The sequence below is a fragment of the Ranitomeya imitator genome, chromosome 8, assembly GCF_032444005.1.
Source record: "Ranitomeya imitator isolate aRanImi1 chromosome 8, aRanImi1.pri, whole genome shotgun sequence".
NCBI classification, from domain to species: Eukaryota; Metazoa; Chordata; class Amphibia; order Anura; family Dendrobatidae; genus Ranitomeya; species Ranitomeya imitator.
The window spans coordinates 165,168,561-165,189,106 of NC_091289.1; the positions used below are offsets into that span (position 1 = coordinate 165,168,561).

Consider the following 20,546-nt stretch of genomic DNA (forward strand, 5'->3'; position numbering starts at 1 on the left):
ACCCACGTAGCGGGTAGCTCCCCAGAGCAGATCGCACACACTCTGTGCCTGGATTTTGCTGTACACTTCTTTCCCTAAGAAGACACAATAAACCCCATTTAGAAGATGAACTTTCACGGAGGTCACTTACCCTCCTGCTGTAAGGGGGATACCGGTTCTGGCGTAGGAGTTGGTTCCACGACTTGAACCGCTGCTGGTCTTTCGGATCAACCAGAGCCTCTGCTGCGCTGGGATCCTGAACTGCGACGCTGGGAAGAGGCATCTCCTTGCTGCTGTTGGTGCTGCGGGTGATGGCGCTGCTGCTGTTGGCGGTGTTTCTTTGGAGGGGACTGCAGGGTTTGCTCTTGATCACTCATGGTGAAAATCGAGCACCGGATCCTGCAATTGCCTGTCTTTTAATGCCCTCCACGCGGACGGTGCACCATCAATTACCCAGCAATGCAGTGTGCCGCCCCAGAAACACTCCCCGCACCTGCGCACTCTGGATTTCCCAGAAATGCCTTGCGGCCGACGCGCGCGGCTCACTTTTCTGGCGTCCGGCCTTGATGAAGGAGCGTCGTAAGTGCCGGGAGCAGCCGCCGATGCCCCATTAAGTCGCAGCGCTTCCCTGTAGGTAGCCACCGCCACCATTCTCTCCTGGGCCACAGGTGGATCGGCGGCATAACACCAGGTGACCGCCGCCACTTATTACCGGCCATTGTAGTCTCTAGGGAAAGGCAAACTGGATCTGCTTCACTGCCTCTCCCTCCGCACACGCACAGGGCCTGCCGACCCCGGAATCGTGGCCTTTGGGTGAGAAGAAACCACCAGGTCCGAGGCAGGGCTCCCCGCTGCCTAGATCGGCCAGATGGACCCCCGGCATCCCACGACAATCAGGTATGCTGTAGGTTCCCAGTCAGGGACAGGAAACCGAACTGATGCGGGAGAGAGGTACCACCTTTTTCACCTGTAGGTTTCCTGTCCCTGAGGGCGGATCCCTCTCTCTCCGTTGTGCCGTCATGGGGGAAAGAAAAAAATGCTGTGTCGTTACAAGCACCAATGTGCAAAGAAAAACATTATTATAAAAAAATATTACATGTGCCCAAGTAATAAGACAAATGTACTAACGTGTGAGTACATTAAAACAGATATCCAATTTAAAGGCAAAATGCCAAATATATACCTCAACTAGAATTCCAACATACTGTATAGCACCTTCTTCAGATTTGTGAAAAAAATATTCATGGTTTGTTTTCCAAACTCCAGTCCACTTTTTTTTCTTCTTTAACTTCTCTGAAAGGTATCTACAAAGTGATTCATCTACTTCTTCAGCCTATAACAATGAAAAAAGTATTCAACATCAATTATTAAGTCATTGCTAAAGAAAAGTACAAATACCTAAGCATAGCCAAAAATTTGAAACAAAGTAACATTCAGCTTTTGCCTAGTCACAGGATCAGTTTTATATATGGAATTAAAAAGGGTTTTTTGGGCATTGGTAGTCGATGACATATCTACAGGATAGGTGATTAAGAGCAGAACGGTTGGGCCCGATCCCCCGGCTACTCCACCGATCAGGTGTTACTTGCTCTGGTGGTGGCCCGATGTGAACACTTTAAACGGAATTGTGATAGCAGTTCCATGCAAAGCGTAGGGGGCTGCTGCAGGGTTCTTTTGAATAGAAGCTGTGCTGCAGTAGCCAGCCTCTACACTGGGTGTAGCTGATAAGCACAGCTCCACTGAAAGTGTTTAAATCCAGACAGAGCAAGTAAAATGCTGATGGTAAACGTGCTACAGCCCACAAACTGCCATTAATGATCTATAACTTTTTTAAACTTTGATGCATGTACTTCTCCAAAAATGTGTCAAAACTTTTTTTTTTTTAAATTCTGTCTCAGCTATGTACCTATACACATGCATGCTCAGGTTTGCAAAACTTGCATGTGTTCTGAATAAAGAGAAATGAGTAGGTCACTAACAAACAGCTGTGATGATGGAGTATCTCCCACAAGAAAAAAAGGGATCGGATTTGAAATTTAAACACACTGTTGAGGAGAGCCATAAAATGAAATACTTAATTAACCTCAAGACGTAAGAGATTGAGAGAAGGAACCCATAACATGTATTGTTTAACCTTACATAATCTTTCTCAGATCAAAGTGAGACCCTAAAGATGGCTGCCATTTTCTCTATCAGCACACCATGTGCTGGTATCCAAGAGGACGCCCACCTTGATGACCTCATGGACCAACTCATCCTGATGACCTCATGGATCCGCCCATGGACTTTCTCATTGCCCAACCCACTAGCCAATGGAATACATCCGATCACTTCCATTTTAGAGCTAACCGAGCCCCCCTTACAGGGGTTATATAAATCTGTGTTCTGACTAAATAAAGTCCTTGGAGCTGAGCCATAGATTGATCAAGGAGAGTTTACATCTGACTGTGTGTTGTCATATGTTATTTCTTTGGTGCACACCTGATCAATATCCATTAGGCCAGGAGTTGGCAACTAGAGAGAACATTTTATTAATTGTTCAACCTAACAACACTACATCCTATTGATGCCTAAAGTGGTTGTCCGTTCTTAAAAGGGGTTGTCAACTACTAGGATGACCCCTTCTTAAACTAAATGTTATACCCCGATAAAATAATAAAGCCTGTACTCTCCTCCCTTGCCGACTCTGTTGCAGCCATGTTGGCACTCGTGGTCCCGGGGCTGTGATGCAGTGTTGTGACACGTGATGCCCAGTGCTCAATCAGTGCTGGCGTCACTGTCTCTGCCTTCGGACAAACTGAACATGAAGCAGAAGTCCGGGCTGCAGCCGATTCCTGGCTTCCTCTTCATGTTCAGTTCGTATGAAGGTGGAGACAATGACACCAGTGCCGATTGGGCGTCGGCATCATGTGTCAACACCAAATCACAGCCCAGGGGAGAGCAAGTGCGGACACCGCGAGAACAGCGCTGGCACGTGAGTATAGGTTTTATTACCCTATTTTATCGGGGGTCGAACATTTAGTTTAAGAAAGAGTTGCCCTAGTCGTGGACAACCCCTTAACGACCCGAGGTATTTTCGTTTTTGCGTTTTCGTTTTTTGCCCCCCCTCTTCCCAAAAACATTACTTTTTTATTTTTCAGTCAAAATGGCCATTTGAGGGCTTGTTTTTTGTTGCACTTTTTAACTACACCATTGGTTTTAAACATATCGTGCAAAGGAAAGTTGGGGAAAAAAATTACAAGTGCGGTGAAATTGCAAAAAAGTGCAATTCCACAAAAATCCAAACTTTGGTTAAAAAAAAAAAATGCCGACATTTTCCGAGACCTGTAGCATCTCCATTTTTCGTGATTTGGGGCTGGGTGAAGGCTTATTTTTTTTGCACACCGAGCTGACTTTTTTATTGTTATCATTTTGGTGTATATACACACGATCATTTGATCACCCATTATTGCAATGTAGTGGTGACCACAAATTGTAATCCTGGCATTTTTAATTTTTTTCAAAACAGCTGACGTGCCAGGAAAAATGTCGGCTCAGTGCTGGAGCCCACATCAAAGGGAGGGATTCTGACGTGGGCGTATTATTACGCCCAACGTCGAAAAGGGGTTAAGTTACCAGTCGGCAGTCTGAGTGAGGCGAGAAACAGTCTAGTCAGAATGTGGATAGAAGTATGCAGATCATACTTGCAGTGACGTCACCGTCCTCTCCCGGAGAAATATTATCACAAAGGTCCCAATACAAGTAAACAGGACTAAGAACTCAAAAATTCAGTATATCACTATCAAAAGTAGGTGAATGAATCACCACCAGAGAGTATAATCCTTAAAATTCAAGTCTTTATTGAATACAAATATAATATAACAGATATAAAATCTGAAAAAACTACTGGACACCAAATATACAATGACAGGGTGCTACCATGTTAGCCACACAAAAAAAGGTTAAACCATACGTGAATAAAAATATTGATATAACCTTAAAGACTTCTGCAAGTGGAAATCCACAGAAAAAAGTGCAAAGTGCAAAAAACTCTGTAACATGGGCTTGAAAAAGTCTAAATGTGGAAAAGCAACTCTTATATCCATAACATATGAATATATGCAAACAATGCAAGATACTGTAGGTGCACTTAATAGCAGCATCAGTAGTTGAGCAAATATAAAGTGCAGAGTGACAATCAACAATGAAAAGGGTGTGACCCGTAAGATGGAAAGCACTGGAGAGTACCGTAAATCTATTTGCAAAAGACAAGGTTGAAATTATAATAATAAACTTACTAGTGAAGACGTCGCAATGTGCTGGTAACACGGGGACACCATGTTACCAGCACATTGCCACATCTTCAATAGTAAGTTTATTATTATTATTTCAACCTTGTCTTTTGCAAATAGATTTAGGGTATGTTCACACGTTCAGGATTTCCATCCTTTTTTTTTTTTCCTGACTGTTTTTTAAAAAACTGCAGCTCTTGGCAGAAAATGCAGGTCCTTTTTTTGGTCCTTTTTTGGTCCGTTTTTGATGCGTTTTTTGATGCGTTTTTTCATGCGTTTTTTTGATGCAGTTTTCTAGCCAGAGTCTGTGTGTTTTCTAGGAATTTTTTTAGGGTTAAAATGGCTGAAAATACCCTAACCCTACCCCTACCCCTAACCCTACCCCTAACCCTAACCCTACCCCTAACCCTACCCCTAACCCTAACCCTACCCCTAACCCTACCCCTAACCCTACCCCTAACCCTACCCCTAACCCTACCCCTACCCCTATTCTAACCTTAGTGAAAAAAAAAAAAAAAAAAATTCTTTATTTTTTTTATTGTCCCTACCTATGGGGGTGACAAAGGGGGGGGGGGGTGTCATTTACTATTTTTTTATTTTGATCACTGAGATAGGTTATATCTCAGTGATCAAAATGCACTTTGGAACGAATCTGCCGGCCGGCAGATTCGGCGGGCGCACTGCGCATGCGCCCGCCATTTTGCAAGATGGCGGCGCCCAGGGAGAAGACGGCCGGACGGACACCGGGACGCCGGGTGAGTATAAGGGGGGGAGATTAGGGCACGGGGGGGCATCAGAGCACTGGGGGGGGGCATCGGAGCACTGGGGGGGGGCGGGATCGGAACACGGGGGGGGCAGCCACACTCCGCCCACGCACTTCCGCCCGCTCCCCGCACTTCCTGCTGCAGCGGTTCTGCACATCAAATCGCAGTAAAACCCGCAGATATATTTTTGATCTGCGGGTTTTACTGCGGTTTGGACCTCACAATGGAGGTCTATGGGTGCAGAACCGCTGCGGCTCCGGAAAAAGAATTGACATGCTCCTTCTTTTTTCCGGGAGCTATTCAGCGCGTCTTTTTTTTAACAATTTCCGGACCATGTGCACAGTGTGTCCTGTTTTCCATAGGGTACAGTGTACTGTACCCTGCATGGAAAACAGCTGCGGAACCGCAGCGGCAAAACCGCCGCGGTTCCGCGGTAAAAAACGCACTGTGTGAACATGGCCTTACTCTCCAGTGCTTTCCATCTTACGGGTCAGATCCTTTTCATTGTTGATTGCCACTCTCCACTTTATCTTTGCACAACGACTGAAGCTGCTATATGCATATGTTATGGATATAAGAGCTGCTTTTCCACATTTATATCTGTTACATTATATTTGTATTCAATAAAGATTTGAATTTTAAGGATTATACTCTCTGGTGGTAGTTCATTCACCTACTGTTGATAGTGATATGCCTCTCCCGGAGAAGCCTCCAGCCCTCTGCTGGATGTCCTCATATGAACTCGAGCCTGGGAAAATATTCTGAAAACTTCCCAGGCTCAAGTTCATATGAGGACATCCAGCAGAGGGCGCATCACCGCAACTCGAGGTAACTACAGGTCATTCACCTACATTCCATTCATTCGCCAGGTTTTTACAGGCAGGGGCGGCTGCCACGCAGATGGATTTACAGCGTGGGACGAGACTGATCGTCGGAAGGTATGGAATATTGTTGTTTGTCTTTTTTACATTTGTTACAGGTGCCAAGGGTCTTCAGGTGGATTACCAGTATAATAAAATATTACAACAACCTGTGTATTTATTTCATTAAAATACTTAGTAATAATGTGTGTGGTTTTTTTTAACGATTTCATACTATTGGATTAATAATGGATAAGTGTCAAAATTGACGCCTCTCCATTATTAATCTGGCTTAATGTCACCTTACAATAGCAAGGTGACATTAACCCTTCATTACCCCATATCCCACCGCTACACGGGAATGGGAAGAGAGTTGCCAAGTGCCAGAATAGGCACATCTTCCAGATGTGACTTTTCTGGGGTGGCTGGAGGCAGATGTTTTTAGCCAGGGGGGGCCAATAACCATGGACCCTCTCCAGGCTATTAATATCTGCCCTCAGTCACTGGCTTTACCATTCTGGCGTAGAAAATTGCACGGGAGCCCACGCCAATTTTTTCCGCGATTTAACCCTTTAATTTAATAGCTAGAGCGCCCAAATTTTGCACATACACACTACTAACATTAGTAGTGTGGAATATGCAAAAAAAAAGGATATGAGATGGTTTACTGTACGTAAACCATGTCTCATATCATGTCGGGTTTGTGAAGATAGCAAAAGCCGGCAATTGAATTACCAGCTTTTAAGCTATCTAGCGCTGTATGATAGATATATATATACACATACATACACACATATAGACAGTATATGTTTTCACGATTATTTGAGCACATGGATCCATTGTATGTCCGTATGTCGGTTTTGCAAGCCTGCGAGAAAATCTCGCAGTACGGATGCCATACAGATTACATACGGAGGATGCCGTGCGCAAAATACGTTGACACACCCTGCCTACGGATGACATACAGATCACTATTTTGGGGACTTTTCTGCGTATTACGGCCGTAAATAACGGATAGTATTTTTATATGCTGAGTGTGATGCCGGCCTAAGACTCCCAGGACCATTAAAGGACCCAAAGATCTAACGGTATGCGATAGGGAACAACCACATGTGAAAACTCCCTGCGAGAAAGTCCCTACTTGCAGTTTTGTTACAATAAGACGGAAAAGTACTAGCTCCAAAACCTGACGTGGTCAGTGCGGATCTCCCAGGATCACTGGGGCCCTTCCTGCTTCAGAAAGGCTCTCGGAAGTAATGGAAGAGGGGTTATGGAAACTGGTACCACAGAAGAACCAGAGCATGCACTGCGATGGCTTTTAGATTTCAAGGCCGAACCACAAACTTGAGTACATTGGCGTTCAGTCTGGACGCCATCCGATCTACATCTGGAGTGCTCCACTAAAGGCAGATCTGATGGAAGACTTCCGGGTGAAATTCCCACTCACTTGAGGCGGGAGCCTGCCGAGATCACCAAATGCTAGATCTCAGCCCATCAGAGAATGTGAGGTACCTCGGCCATGGCGCCTGACTATGGGTACCTGCTAGATGATTGACGTATGGCACAGCCGTGGCCGTATCCGATTGAATTCGGATGGGGTGACCCGCCAGAAGGCAGTGGACCTGCTGTAGGACTAGCTGTACCGTTCGGATCCCTAGAACAATGATCGGGAGAAGACTGGCATCGGTAGTCACTAATGACCATTGAACCGGGAGAAAGGATCTCCCCTGGATAGGGGAAGAGCTCAGAGACTACCCTCTGAAAGCCTGTTTGACCTGCAGAAATCAAGCAGAGCGAAGAAAACTGCTTCCATTGCCGTCACCATTTTTCCTCAGAACCCTCCTAGCAAATCGAATGGAATGAGGGCATGAGTGATCAAGTGCGCGAGCTCCCTGTTGAAGGGCCATGGCCTGGTCTCAAGGGAGAATTACCAACCTTCTGGAAGTGTCCAGTTTCATACTCAAAAAGGATATCTGCTGGGCTGGAAATGAGGAAAACTGGTCTAAGTTTAGCTGCCAGCCCAGGTGAGAGAGGGTATCGCAAGTGATATAGACGACTCAGAGCAGTCCGGGAAAAGCGGCTAGAAAGTCAACTAGATAGGGCAGGACGACCACGCCTCTAGGGTGCAAGAGGAACATGACAGCCGCCATGACCCTTGTGAACACTATGGGTGCGGTAGCAAGGCCGAAGGGCAAGGTCGTGACTTAAAAATGCCATTCATGAATAGAAAAGCGAAGGAATTTTTGAAGAGGGGAAAAAATAGGAATGTGAAGGTAAACATGCTGAATGTCGATCGATGCCAGAAACTCCACCTTTTTCCATTGAAGTAATGGCTGAGCGGAGGAACTCCATCCGAAGGAGGACTTTGTCAAGCTTGTTAGAAGTTTGAAGTCCAGGATCGGTCTTACTTTTCGGTCCCCTTTTTGGAACCAAGATCCCTTAGATCTAGACTGTCCTGGACAACGCTTCTACTGCTGGATGGGTCTACAGGAAACATGCGATCCTTTGTTCTCACCGAATAACCGACCACTCTCTTTTGACGGTGCAGAGTTAAAATGGTGAACCCTCGATCCACCATCCTCTTATCAGGGAAGTGGAGAGGGATTGTCCGCCTTTTTGCATCATCTGCTAAATAGTGGTGATGCAGAGGGGGGTGCTCGGACACCAAAAAGGGTGCCTCTGTACATCCACAGAGTTCAGATCCCCAGGTGGACAGGGCTGGTTGTCCGGCGTTAGGCCTGGCTGCAGAAGAAGATACATGGAGGCGACACTCCATGTGCTCGTCTGTTGATGTTGTGGGGAGATCGGTGCCCTTTATGGACCCATCGCCCCTAAAAATCAGACTTGGCATGGCATCCCATGTCGTAGGGGGTATACGTGGAGGGGACACCCCACGTGTTTCATTATTGGCTGAAAAAGGATACAGCGCTTGAAGAGGCCTCTGTCCAATGAATCGCTTATAAGAACGCTCCCTGTCCGGGTGAATGGCAAATGCTCTACGAGGGAGTTTAGTCTCCTTATGAGGGACACTGCGTGATCAAGAGCAGAATAGGAGTCCTCGTCAATCTACAGGGATTGGTTGATGATATAAACAGGCGAATCCATCCTTTTCTGAAGCGCTGGCGAGAGCAGATCCAAGGCAATATCCGATCCATACTCAGAGTCTTGTTTTCAGCAAATCATTGGTGAGGGAGATCGGGAAATGAAGCTTCCGTTTTCTAGACGCCTGTACGTTTCTAGGATACTTGCAGCCCCTGCTAGCCGACAGGCTCCCATGTAGGACCATCTATATCGGTTCTGTGAGCACTCCGTGCCACAGAGGGTTCAAGGAGGGATTCAATCTCTTGGTACAAGCCATGGATTACGGTCTCTGGGATAAGCGGCGGAGGCTCCAGAGCTCATTTAGGGTGACCGACTTCGGACTGGTCATGTGCCTTTAACACAAGGGAATACTGGTCATGTGACTTTGATACTAGGGAATATTGGTCATAAGTAGTGATGAGCGAATATACTCGTTACTCGAGATTTCTCGAGCATGCTCGGGGGCCCTCTGAGTATTTTTTTAGTGCTCGGAGATTTCGCTTTTCTTGCCGCAGCTGAATGATTTACATCTGTTAGCCAGCATAAGTACATGTGGGGGTTGCCTGGTTGCTAGGGTATCCCCACATGTACTTATGCTGGCTAACAGATGTAAATCATTCAGCTGCGGCAAGAAAAACTAAATCTCCAAGCACTAAAAAAATACTTGGAGGACCCCCGAGCATGCTCGAGAAATCTCAAGTAACGAGTATATTCGCTCATCACTAGTCATAAGCCTTTAAGAACAGGAAATACTGGTCATGTGCTTTTAAGACCAGGGAATACTGGTCATATGCCTTTAAGACCAGGGAATACTGGTCATGTGCCTTTAAAGGGCCACTGTCACCCCCCTCCAGCCGTTATAAACTAAAAGAGCCACCTTGTGCAGCAGTAATGCTGCATTCTAACAGGGTGGCTTTTAGTTTTAAGTTCAAGTATACCCCAAATAAAGCGTTTTTATACTTAGCCACAATTCCTGTCTCTAGCCAGGGAGGCGGGTCCTCACTCCCTAGCTCTAACCGCTCCTCTGCCATCACTCAACTCTTCCTGCGCTTTCGGCGCCGCCCCCTCAGCGCTGTGTACGTTTCAAAACCGGCGCCTGCGCAGTGCACTGCTGTGCTGCGCAGACGCAGTAAGCTCTGGCCGTCTGACGTCCCAGCCAGGCTTGCAGACTGCGCCTGCGCGGGCATTGCGGCCAGCCACCTTTGGAATCCCCGCCCCGCACTGTGTTATGCATTATGCACAGTGCGGGGCGGGGATTCCAAAGGTGGCTGGCCGCAATGCCCGCGCAGGCGCAGTCTGCAAGCCTGGCTGGGACGTCAGACGGCCCAGAGCTTACTGCGTCTGCGCAGCACAGCAGTACACTGCGCAGGCGTCGGTTTTGAAACGTACACAGCGCTGAGGGGGCGGCGCCGAAAGCGCAGGAAGAGTTGAGTGACAGCAGAGGAGCGGTTAGAGCTGGGGAGTGAGGACCCACCTCCCTGGCTAGAGACAGGAATTGTGGCTAAGTATAAAAACGCTTTATTTGGGGTATACTTGAACCTAAAACTAAAAGAGCCACCTTGTTAGAATGCAGCATTACTGCTGCACAAGGTGGCTCTTTTAGTTTATAACAGCTGGAGAGGGGGGGGGTGACAGTGGCCCTTTAAGACCAGGGAATACTGGTCATGTGCCTTTAAGTACAGGTGAAAAATGCAGGGGGAGAGAGCAGTACTTCCTTACCCGGGTATCTGATGCTGCAGAGTCGTTGTGCCCCTTTAATGCAAAACCGTCGCCCCTGTGTGAGCCGGCCGGGTGGACCAAGATGGCCACCGGGAGTTGCAGAGGTGGTAAAGTCTCGCAGAGAGCGAGAGGCGCCAATTCGGGGGTGGAGCCACAGATGCGATGTGGGCGGAGCCTCGTGACTTCCATGAATAGGCCCAAGCCGGGGCCTAAATTTCTGCAGCCGGTGGGTAGAAGTGAGGGGCATTAGAGTGGCCGAGAAAAGTGAGCGCTCCCATGCCAGGTGAGAAGCGTCAGAAAAGTGGGCAGAGCCGCCTTAGTGCTCCATAGAGTGGGCGCAGCTTCCGGTATGCGGACTACACATCAGCCAAAGCCGGGGGCTAAATTTTTGCAGCCGGCTGGAGCGTTACCTGAGGCTGCCTGACAGCATGAGAATATCCCACTGCAGAGGCCCATCGCTGACTGGATCCACTCACCATCGGTGCACGTCCCGGCATGGAGCCACCGCGGATGACTGGGTTTCAGCGCAGAGGAAAGCATGCGCACTCTACTGTTCTGCTGCAGGTCAGGTATTGCAGTGTGGACGGTGCAGGGATAAAAGGGGCAAACCTCAATCCACCATCCCTTTGTTAGGGAGGTGGAGAGGGACCGTCCGCCTCCTTGTGCCATCCGCTTTAACAGTGGTGGTGCAGTGGAGGCTGCTCGGACTCCAAAGATAGGGTGCCTCTGTTCATCCTGGATAGGGCCAGTTGTGCGGCATTAGGCCTAGCTGCAGAAGAGGATACATGGAGGCGACACTCCATGTGCTCATCTGTTGATGGTGCGGGGAGATCGGTGCCCTTGAAGGGACTCGTCGCCCCTAAGAATCAGCTCAGGCATTGCATCCCACGTCGCAGGAGAGGATATGGAGAGACGACAATCTCCGTGCTCGCCTGTTTATGATTCAGGGAGATCGGAACCTTGAAAGGATCCGTTGCCCCATTCGTGCGTGGAAAGATTAAAAATCAAAAAGGTAAAGAGTAAAAATTGAAAAGTAAAATAATAAAGAGTTTTAGGTCTGAAAAGCAGACCCGTCCGTGTGCCTCCTACGGACACTAAAAAAGAACTGGGTTAGCTGAGAGCCAGCAGGAGGGTGTATACTACAGGGGAGGAGCTAACTTTCTTTGAATCACTTAGTGTCAGCCTCCTAGTGGAATAAGCATACACCCCATGGTCTGTGTCCCCCAATGAGGCGATGGAGAAAACTATAATGGAATGACCGAGCTGCGCGGAGGACATATCATTGGTGCAACCGCACAGGGGTCCAAGAGGTAAAGGTGCCCATTTCCCATTCCAAAACAGGGTGGAATTGTGCATTATTATGAGCTTTTGGACAGCAAAGGGTCCATATGTTGTTCTTGCACAGGGGCCCTCTTCGGTCTGTATCCTCCACTGGAGCTGCAGATTTGAAACGCAACGAGCTTTTTTTTTTTTGCAAAATTCACAAAAATACACTCCTTATTTGCCCTACTGAAATACAGTTTAGGATATGGGCACACGTTCAGTATTTTTCGTGTTTTTTTTCCACGTTTTTTCGGCCGTTTTCTGCGGGAAAATGCTAAAAACACTTACATTAAGCATCCCATCATTTTAATGCATTCCGCAATTTTTGTGCACATGCGAAAAAACGCATCGCGGTAAAAAAAACGCAGCATGTTCATTAATTTTGCAGATTTTTGGCTCTTTTGCAGCTACATTATTTCATTGGGAAGCTCCGGAAAAAAACGCGAAAAATCTGCAAAAAAAAAAAAAAAACGTGCAAAAAACGCAAGCAGATTTCCAGCAGAAAAAGTCCGTTTTTGTTCAGGAAAATTCTTCTGACATTCCTGAACGTGTGCACATAGCCTTATCGTTAAAGCCCAAGGCAGGGCTGCATACAGACTTTTGTCATGTATATTGTAGAATCATTACTTCTATCCAACTGCAAGGTTTGTTGTGGCAATGGCATTCACACTATGTACATAAACATCAATGTATTAGTATAGGTAGCAAATGTGCTTCTATTTGCTCACACTAGCGTGTTAAAAAAAATAATTAAATATACGGTGTATAAAAATTAAAGACAAAAATCAATGCTATTCTCATCCAGCACAGTGGGATGATTTTTTTCTCACTTGTTATTTGTGTGCTCAATGTATGTAATCCATTTTTTTTTTTAATCAGCAGCTATTATCTATTTACAGGACCCTTTTTCAAATTTTTTTATGGTGAGCAAACCCTATAGGTCCATATATAATGGTCAATAATTAACAAACAAGAGTTCATAGGAACGCTCATTCACTATCATTAGCGTGTCTAAACGTGAAATTGGGGAACAAAACCAGTAATTTGTTGCTGGCTGGATCTTATATCTAGGTCTTTAAATTATCGTTGGCAGTAGCACATGATCCTGTGTAAAAAGGGTATGTTCACACTGAGTTTTAGGGATCTTGCAGATGGACATAGATTCTCTCAGGCCAGGGTCACACTTGCGAGTGTGAATCGAGAAACTCCCACGACTCTCTCGCATCAATACCCAACACTGCTGCAGGCACTCGGGACCGGAGTATTTCTATGCAGCTGAACGCTCCCGAACCCGACGGCAGTGTCGGGAATTGATGTGCGAGTTTCTCACATCACAATCGCAAGTGTAACCCCAGCCTCAGGCAGATTGTGCAAATAACACCGAGCAAATTCTGATCACCATGTTATCCAATTCTCTCAGATGAGAAGCTGGAGAAAAAAAAAAATATCTCCCATCTTCTCCATTGTGTCAGTCCGCTGAAAACGGACCTCACGCAGATATCCTCCGAGTGTAGTCCAATGTTTACCATGGAATCATTGAGTTGCATGGCCGAGTGTGATTCGAATATCAGGTCAAACTCAGGCATGCTGCAATTGTGCACGGTCCCATAGAATAAGGCTGGGTTCATATTGCATTGAACCCGCTCGTTAGATGGACTACGTTAGACCGCAGCATAACGCGGTGTAACGTAGTCTGTTAATGCCGCCATTGAATCCAATGTCGGACGCATCGCTAGCGCACGCCCACAATGGGCGTGCGCTAGCGATGTGCCGTCAGTGAGTGATGGACCCCGAGACGCGGGCTGCAGCGTTTCCGTGTCTGTCACCGCTAGCGCAGATGGAGCTAGCAGATACCGGCACTTGCGTTTACAGCAGCCCGTTACCGTATGTGTTGAACGGGCTGCTGTAAACGCAATGTGAACCCGGTCTTACATTGGTCCAAATGCGATCCAGTGTTTTGTTGGTCCATAATACACTTGTATGCCCTTAGACTGCGGATTTTGGCGACGTTTCAGGTCTAAAATCCACATTCCTTCAAATACTCTGAATAAAAACACGTTTATCAAATGTATCTGATTTTGCTATTTCCATATAATAAAAAAGCAATGTCAATTCTTAGTGTTTCTGCTTGAAACGTCCAAACTGATTTTCTAAATCAAATGAAGCAGAAAAACTGCCCTATAATCAGTACTGCTCCAAAAGCACAACATAAAAAAACCTTTGATTTTTGATGCACTTCTTGAAGCATTTTTTTTTTTTTTAAGTTAAAATCAACTCTTTCCCACTACTCAAAAACAGAGTAAAATAATTAAAAAGAAATAAACGTATTTTATAAATTAGCCGGAAAAACAATCTGATCAAAAAATCAAACATTTAAACCGAACACCAAAGTGATAATGATGGTATCCCAACATGGTATCAGCAGAACATCACCTGACCCCAACGATGGAAAAACAGAAAAGTTCAGAAAATGCGATGCAAACTAATTTTTTTTTTTTTAAAGGGAACCTGTCACCCCGGTTTTTCAGTACGAGATAGAAATACTGTTAAATAGGGCCTGAGCTGTGCGTTACTATAGTGTATTTTGTGTACCCTAATTCCACCCCTAAGCTGCCGAAATAACTTACCAAAGTCGCCGTTTTCGCCTGTCAATCAGGCTGGTCAGGTCAGATGGGCGTGGCGACATCGCTGTATCTTCCCCCAGATCTTGCATATATTTCCGTTGGTGGCGTAGTGGTTTGAGCATACCCATCTTCTGAATCCACTGGGCAGGAGAAGAAAAAACGCGCGATCGGCGCTATTTCCCTGGTGATCTGTGTGGGCGGCCATCTTCCTGAGGCCGCGCGTGCGCATATGGAGTCTTCTGCTGCCCGGGGGTTCAGGAAAATGGCCACGTGATGCCGCGCGTGCGCAGATGGAGATCGCGGCGGCCATTTTCCTGAAGTTGAGATGCGAACTCAGCTTCAGGAAAATGGCTGCCGCGATCTCCATCTGCGCACGCGCAGCATACCGCGGCCATTTTCCTGAAGCCCCGGGCAGCAGGAGTCCATATGCGCACGCGCGGCCTCAGGAAGATGGCCGCCCACACAGATCACCAGGGAAATAGCGCCGATCGCGCGTTTTTTCTTCTCCTGCCCAGTGGATTCAGAAGATGGGCATGCTCAAACCACTACGCCACCAACGGAAATATATGCAAGATCTGGGGGAAGATACAGCGATGTCGCCACGCCCATCTGACCTGACCAGCCTGATTGACAGGCGAAAACGGCGACTTTGGTAAGTTATTTCAGCAGCTTAGGGGTGGAATCAGGGTACACAAAATACACTATAGTAACGCACAGCTCAGGCCCTATTTAACAGTATTTTTATCTCGTACTGAAAAACCGGAGTGACAGGTTCCCTTTAAAAGGGAACCTGTCACCCCCTTCAGGCGTTTGTAACTAAAAGAGCCACCTTGTGCAGCACAAATGCTGCATTCTGACAAGGTGGCTCTTTTATGATGCCTGCACACGCTGAAATAAACGTTTATAAAAAGTGCCCCATCATACCGTGAACTGTTCCCAGAGGAGGGTCTTTCCCCCCTAATCAGACGCAGCACAGCCGTCACTCCGGACCTGTGCGCGACGGGCGCCGCCTCCTCTTGCTGCATTATCGTCCCCGGCGCCTGCGCTGTAAGTACGAAGGGCAGCGCATCTGTGCAGGCCCGGAAAAAAAACTTAATGCGCAGGCACCAGGGACGATAATGCAGCAAGACGAGGAGGTGCCCGGCGTGCACAGGCCCGGAGTGACGGCTGTACTGCGTCTAATTAGGGGGGAAAGACCCGCCTCCGGGAACATTTCACGGTATGAGGGGGCACTTTTTATAAACGTTTATTTCAGCAGGTGCAGGCATCATAACTAAAAGAGCCACCTTGTCAGAATGCAGCATTTGTGCTGCACAAGGTGGCTCTTTTAGGCCAGGTTCGCATTGCATCAAGGCAGTCCGTTAGACTGACTACGTTACACCGCGGCATAACGTAGTCCGTTATGGCCGCCATTGACTGCAATGTCGGACGCATCGCTAGCGCACGCCCACAATGGGCGTGCGCTAGGGATGTGCCGTCAATGAGTGACGGACCCGGAGACGCAGGCTGAAGCGTTTCTGGGTCCATCACTGCTAGCGCAGATAGAGCAGCTGCTAGCTCTATCTGCGCTAGCGCCATTGAACGCCGGCACTTGCTCTAGCAGCAGCCCGTTAGCGTATGTGCTGCTAACGGGCTGCTGCTAGCACAGTGTGAACCCGGCCTAAGTTACAAACGCATGAGGGGGGGTGACAGGTTCCCTTTAAAATTTCTACTTTTTTGAAAGTTTGAGCAGTGAAAAAACTGCTTTAAAAAAAAAACAAACAAACAAAAAAAAAAAAACAACACAAGTTTGTTATCGCTGTATTGATATCGGCCCAGGGAATCATACTTACTGCCATGTCATTTTTACCACATAATGAACACCGTAAAAAAAATCCAAGTTCCAATGGCTGAATTGCATTTTTTTCAGCAATTATACCACAGGTGGACTTTATTTTCTAGTACGTTATATGGTGAAAAGTACATTTCATCCTTCAAAAAAATAAATAAAAACACAATACTTCAAAATGTCATACTAAAAAGCACAAAAATGGAAAATTCAGACATTATCAGTTTTAAAGCAGAAAATTAGCTAAAATCTGAAAACAGATGTTGGGTACTGACGGATTCCTCTTTTTATGACAACACAAGGCTAGCACAGGGATGATAGGAGTAGTGGTACATAAGACTGAGGGAAGGGCTCAGTCCTGACAGGACACCTTGCAGTGGCGCAGGATCTGGTCGCAGTACAGGGAGATCCTTTCCTGCACCGACATCTTCACTCCGGACACATAGACGGGCGGCAGAGGCTGAGCCTCGGCTCCGACCTGCAGCTCCTCAACCTCACAGTCCTTCGTCATGGCGTCCAAACACGGCGGTAACTGGAAGACCGGCTCGCGGTAGCCTCGGCGTGTGCCCGCCTTTCTATCTCTAGGCGAGGCAAACACCGAGCGCCGTGCGGGACTGTCTTCCGACCCCAACGGGGAAAATGGGTACTTAAAAGGGCTTAAATTACTAGGCTTGGGCATTTTAGGCCGGGCAGACGGGATTACAAAGGCATTTTCTTCACGTTTTATCCCCGGTCCCGGGTACCGCTCGTCAGGGAGTATTGACACTTGAAACTGCGACATCACGTCACTGCAGCTCATCGCCATTTCTAGCTGGACACGCTAATGGTTTGTTTCCCGCCTAAACCGGTACAACCAATCAGCGCGCAGCATTTTGTCACGTGTCGGTCAGCGAGCCGTTAGCCCCCTGTGGCGTGTTTTTTACCTCACGGGATTGCAGTGGTCGTCTAAAAATGGCGGTGAAGTCAAGCAATTTTTTTTTTTTTCGCCTTGAATTTTACTAGTAAATAAAATAAAAATTAACACTTGCCTCTATTATTGCCACTCATAAAAGCGCCAGACTTTTTCTTAGCACATTTTTTTATATTATTTTTTTTATATTATTCAAGAAAATACAACCTAATAAAATGTAAAAATATAATGTGCAGAGTCGAGTGTACTGAAAAATGTTTTGTTTTCATGGTGGTCATTGTACAGTAAAAAATACCTGAGGAAATTATTATCCACATTTAGTACAATTACATCAATTCCAAACTTGTTGTTTTTTTTTTACATTTTAGTGGCAAAAAAACTCCCATTATGTTGTAAGAAGAAGAAAAAAAAAAAAAAAGATTGTTGATTTCGTTTCTTTGTCGACTGACGTCTGCGAGGGCTTGCTTTTTTTTGCTCGATGATCTGTCATTCTATGTTTTAATTGCTTTTATTGCATTTTTGGGGGGTAGTGCATCAACCAAAAATTGGCAATTCCAACATTTCAATTTTCTTTTTCATTTATTAAGCTTGTCTTACGTGATCATTGATGTTATATGTTAATAGAACAGACTTTTAGGGATGTGGAAATACCAAGGGTTTCTTTTTATTTTATCAATTTTTGATCTTTAAGCACAGGCTGGGCTTCATGGGAGCACCAAGATGGGGGTGACGGAGGCTTCAGCAAGTCACAAGCTGTCATAGTAAACCATCGGCACCATGTAATTTCGCACAGGCCATTTGCAACTATGTGCGTAGCAGGTGCTGGCTGTATAATACAGCCAACACTGCCTGGTATGGATATGGTTCAGTTAGGCCGGCCTCACACTAGCGTGTTTTACGGACGTAAGAGAGTTGCTGAAAATACGGATTGCATACGGTACAATGCTTCTCTATGGCCAAGCTCCTATCTGCCGTATTTTACTGATCCGTATTATACGGTCTTCTACGGCCGTAGAAAATCACAGCATGCTGCGTTTGTCACCGTATTGCGCCAAAAATACACCAATGAAAGTCTATGGGGGCCAGAAAAATACGGATTACACACGGAGCAGCAGTGCGACTTGCGAGAAATACGCAGCGGTGTTAGAGAGAAAAGCCGGCAATTCAGTGCGGTGTACAGTAAAATCACACTGACAGCTTACAATAGAATAGGTAGAATAAATATGTACACATAGAATAGGTATATATATACAGTGGGGCAAAAAAGTATTTAGTCAGTCAGCAATAGTGCAAGTTCCACCACTTAAAAAGATGAGAGGCGTCTGTAATTTACATCATAGGTAGACCTCAACTATGGGAGACAAACTGAGAAAAAAAAATCCAGAAAATCACATTGTCTGTTTTTTTAACATTTTATTTGCATATTATGGTGGAAAATAAGTATTTGGTCAGAAACAAAATTTCATCTCAATACTTTGTAATATAGCCTTTGTTGGCAATGACAGAGGTCAAACGTTTTCTGTAAGTCTTCACAAGGTTGCCACACACTGTTGTTGGTATGTTGGCCCATTCCTCCATGCGGATCTCCTCTAGAGCAGTGATGTTTTTGGCTTTTCGCTTGGCAACACGGACTTTCAACTCCCTCCAAAGGTTTCCTATAGGGTTGAGATCTGGAGACTGGCTAGGCCACTCCAGGACCTTGAAATGCTTCTTACGAAGCCACTCCTTCGTTGCCCTGGCGGTGTGCTTTGGATCATTGTCATGTTGAAAGACCCAGCCACGTTTCATCTTCAATGCCCTTGCTGATGGAAGGAGGTTTGCACTCAAAATCTCACGATACATGGCCCCATTCATTCTTTCATGTACCCGGATCAGTCGTCCTGGCCCCTTTGCAGAGAAACAGCCCCAAAGCATGATGTTTCCACCACCATGCTTTACAGTAGGTATGGTGTTTGATGGATGCAACTCAGTATTCTTTTTCCTCCAAACACGACAAGTTGTGTTTCTACCAAACAGTTCCAGTTTGGTTTCATCAGACCATAGGACATTCTCCCAAAACTCCTCTGGATCATCCAAATGCTCTCTAGCAAACTTCAGACGGGCCCGGACATGTACTGGCTTAAGCAGTGAGACACGTCTGGCACTGCAGGATCTGAGTCCATGGTGGCGTAGTGTGTTACTTATGGTAGGCCTTGTTACATTGGTCCCAGCTCTCTGCAGTTCATTCACTAGGTCCCCCCGCGTGGTTCTGGGATTTTTGCTCACCGTTCTTGTGATCATTCTGACCCCACGGGGTGGGATTTTGCGTGGAGCCCCAGATCGAGGGAGATTATCAGTGGTCTTGTATGTCTTCCATTTTCTAATTATTGCTCCCACTGTTGATTTCTTCACTCCAAGCTGGTTGGCTATTGCAGATTCAGTCTTCCCAGCCTGGTGCAGGGCTACAATTTTGTTTCTGGTGTCCTTTGACAGCTCTTTGGTCTTCACCATAGTGGAGTTTGGAGTCAGACTGTTTGAGGGTGTGCACAGGTGTCTTTTTATACTGATAACAAGTTTAAACAGGTGCCATTACTACAGGTAATGAGTGGAGGAAAGAGGAGACTCTTAAAGAAGAAGTTACAGGTCTGTGAGAGCCAGAAATCTTGATTGTTTGTTTCTGACCAAATACTTATTTTCCACCATAATATGCAAAAAAAATGATAAAAAAACAGACAATGTGATTTTCTGGATTTTTTTTTCTCAGTTTGTCTCCCATAGTTGAGGTCTACCTATGATGTAAATTACAGACACCTCTCATCTTTTTAAGTGGTGGAACTTGCACTATTGCTGACTGACTAAATACTTTTTTGCCCCACTGTATATGTCATTGAGACACATATATGTATATATATTAATATTTAATACAGCGCTAGATAGCAAAAGCCGGCAATTGAATTACCGGCTTTAAAGCTATCTCCTTCCTAAACCCGACATGATATGAGACATGGTTTACATACAGTAAACAATCTCATATCCCCATTTTTTTTGCATATTCCACACTACTAATGTTAGTAGTGTGTATGTGCAAAATTTGGGCGCTCTAGCTATTAAAATAAAGGGTTAAATGGCGGGAAAAAATTGGCGTGGGCTCCCGCGCAATTTTCTCCGCCAGAGTAGTAAAGCCAGTGACTGAGGGCAGATATTAATA

General features: G+C 46.1%; 1 protein-coding gene across 1 annotated transcript in view; it reads right to left on the minus strand.

Annotated features, from left to right (window-relative positions):
- The window catches only part of SHCBP1L (SHC binding and spindle associated 1 like), a 127,870-nt gene extending 110,588 nt beyond the window's left edge, over positions 1–17,282 (minus strand). Inside the window, exons 1-2 of the mRNA XM_069737744.1 lie at positions 16,820–17,282; positions 1,163–1,312 (exon numbers count right to left, since the gene is read on the minus strand). Coding sequence (XP_069593845.1) covers positions 1,163–1,312; positions 16,820–17,254 — 585 coding nt within the window. The 5' untranslated portion in view covers positions 17,255–17,282. The remainder of the gene's footprint in view (positions 1–1,162; positions 1,313–16,819) is intronic.
- Positions 17,283–20,546: the final 3,264 nt, after the last annotated feature.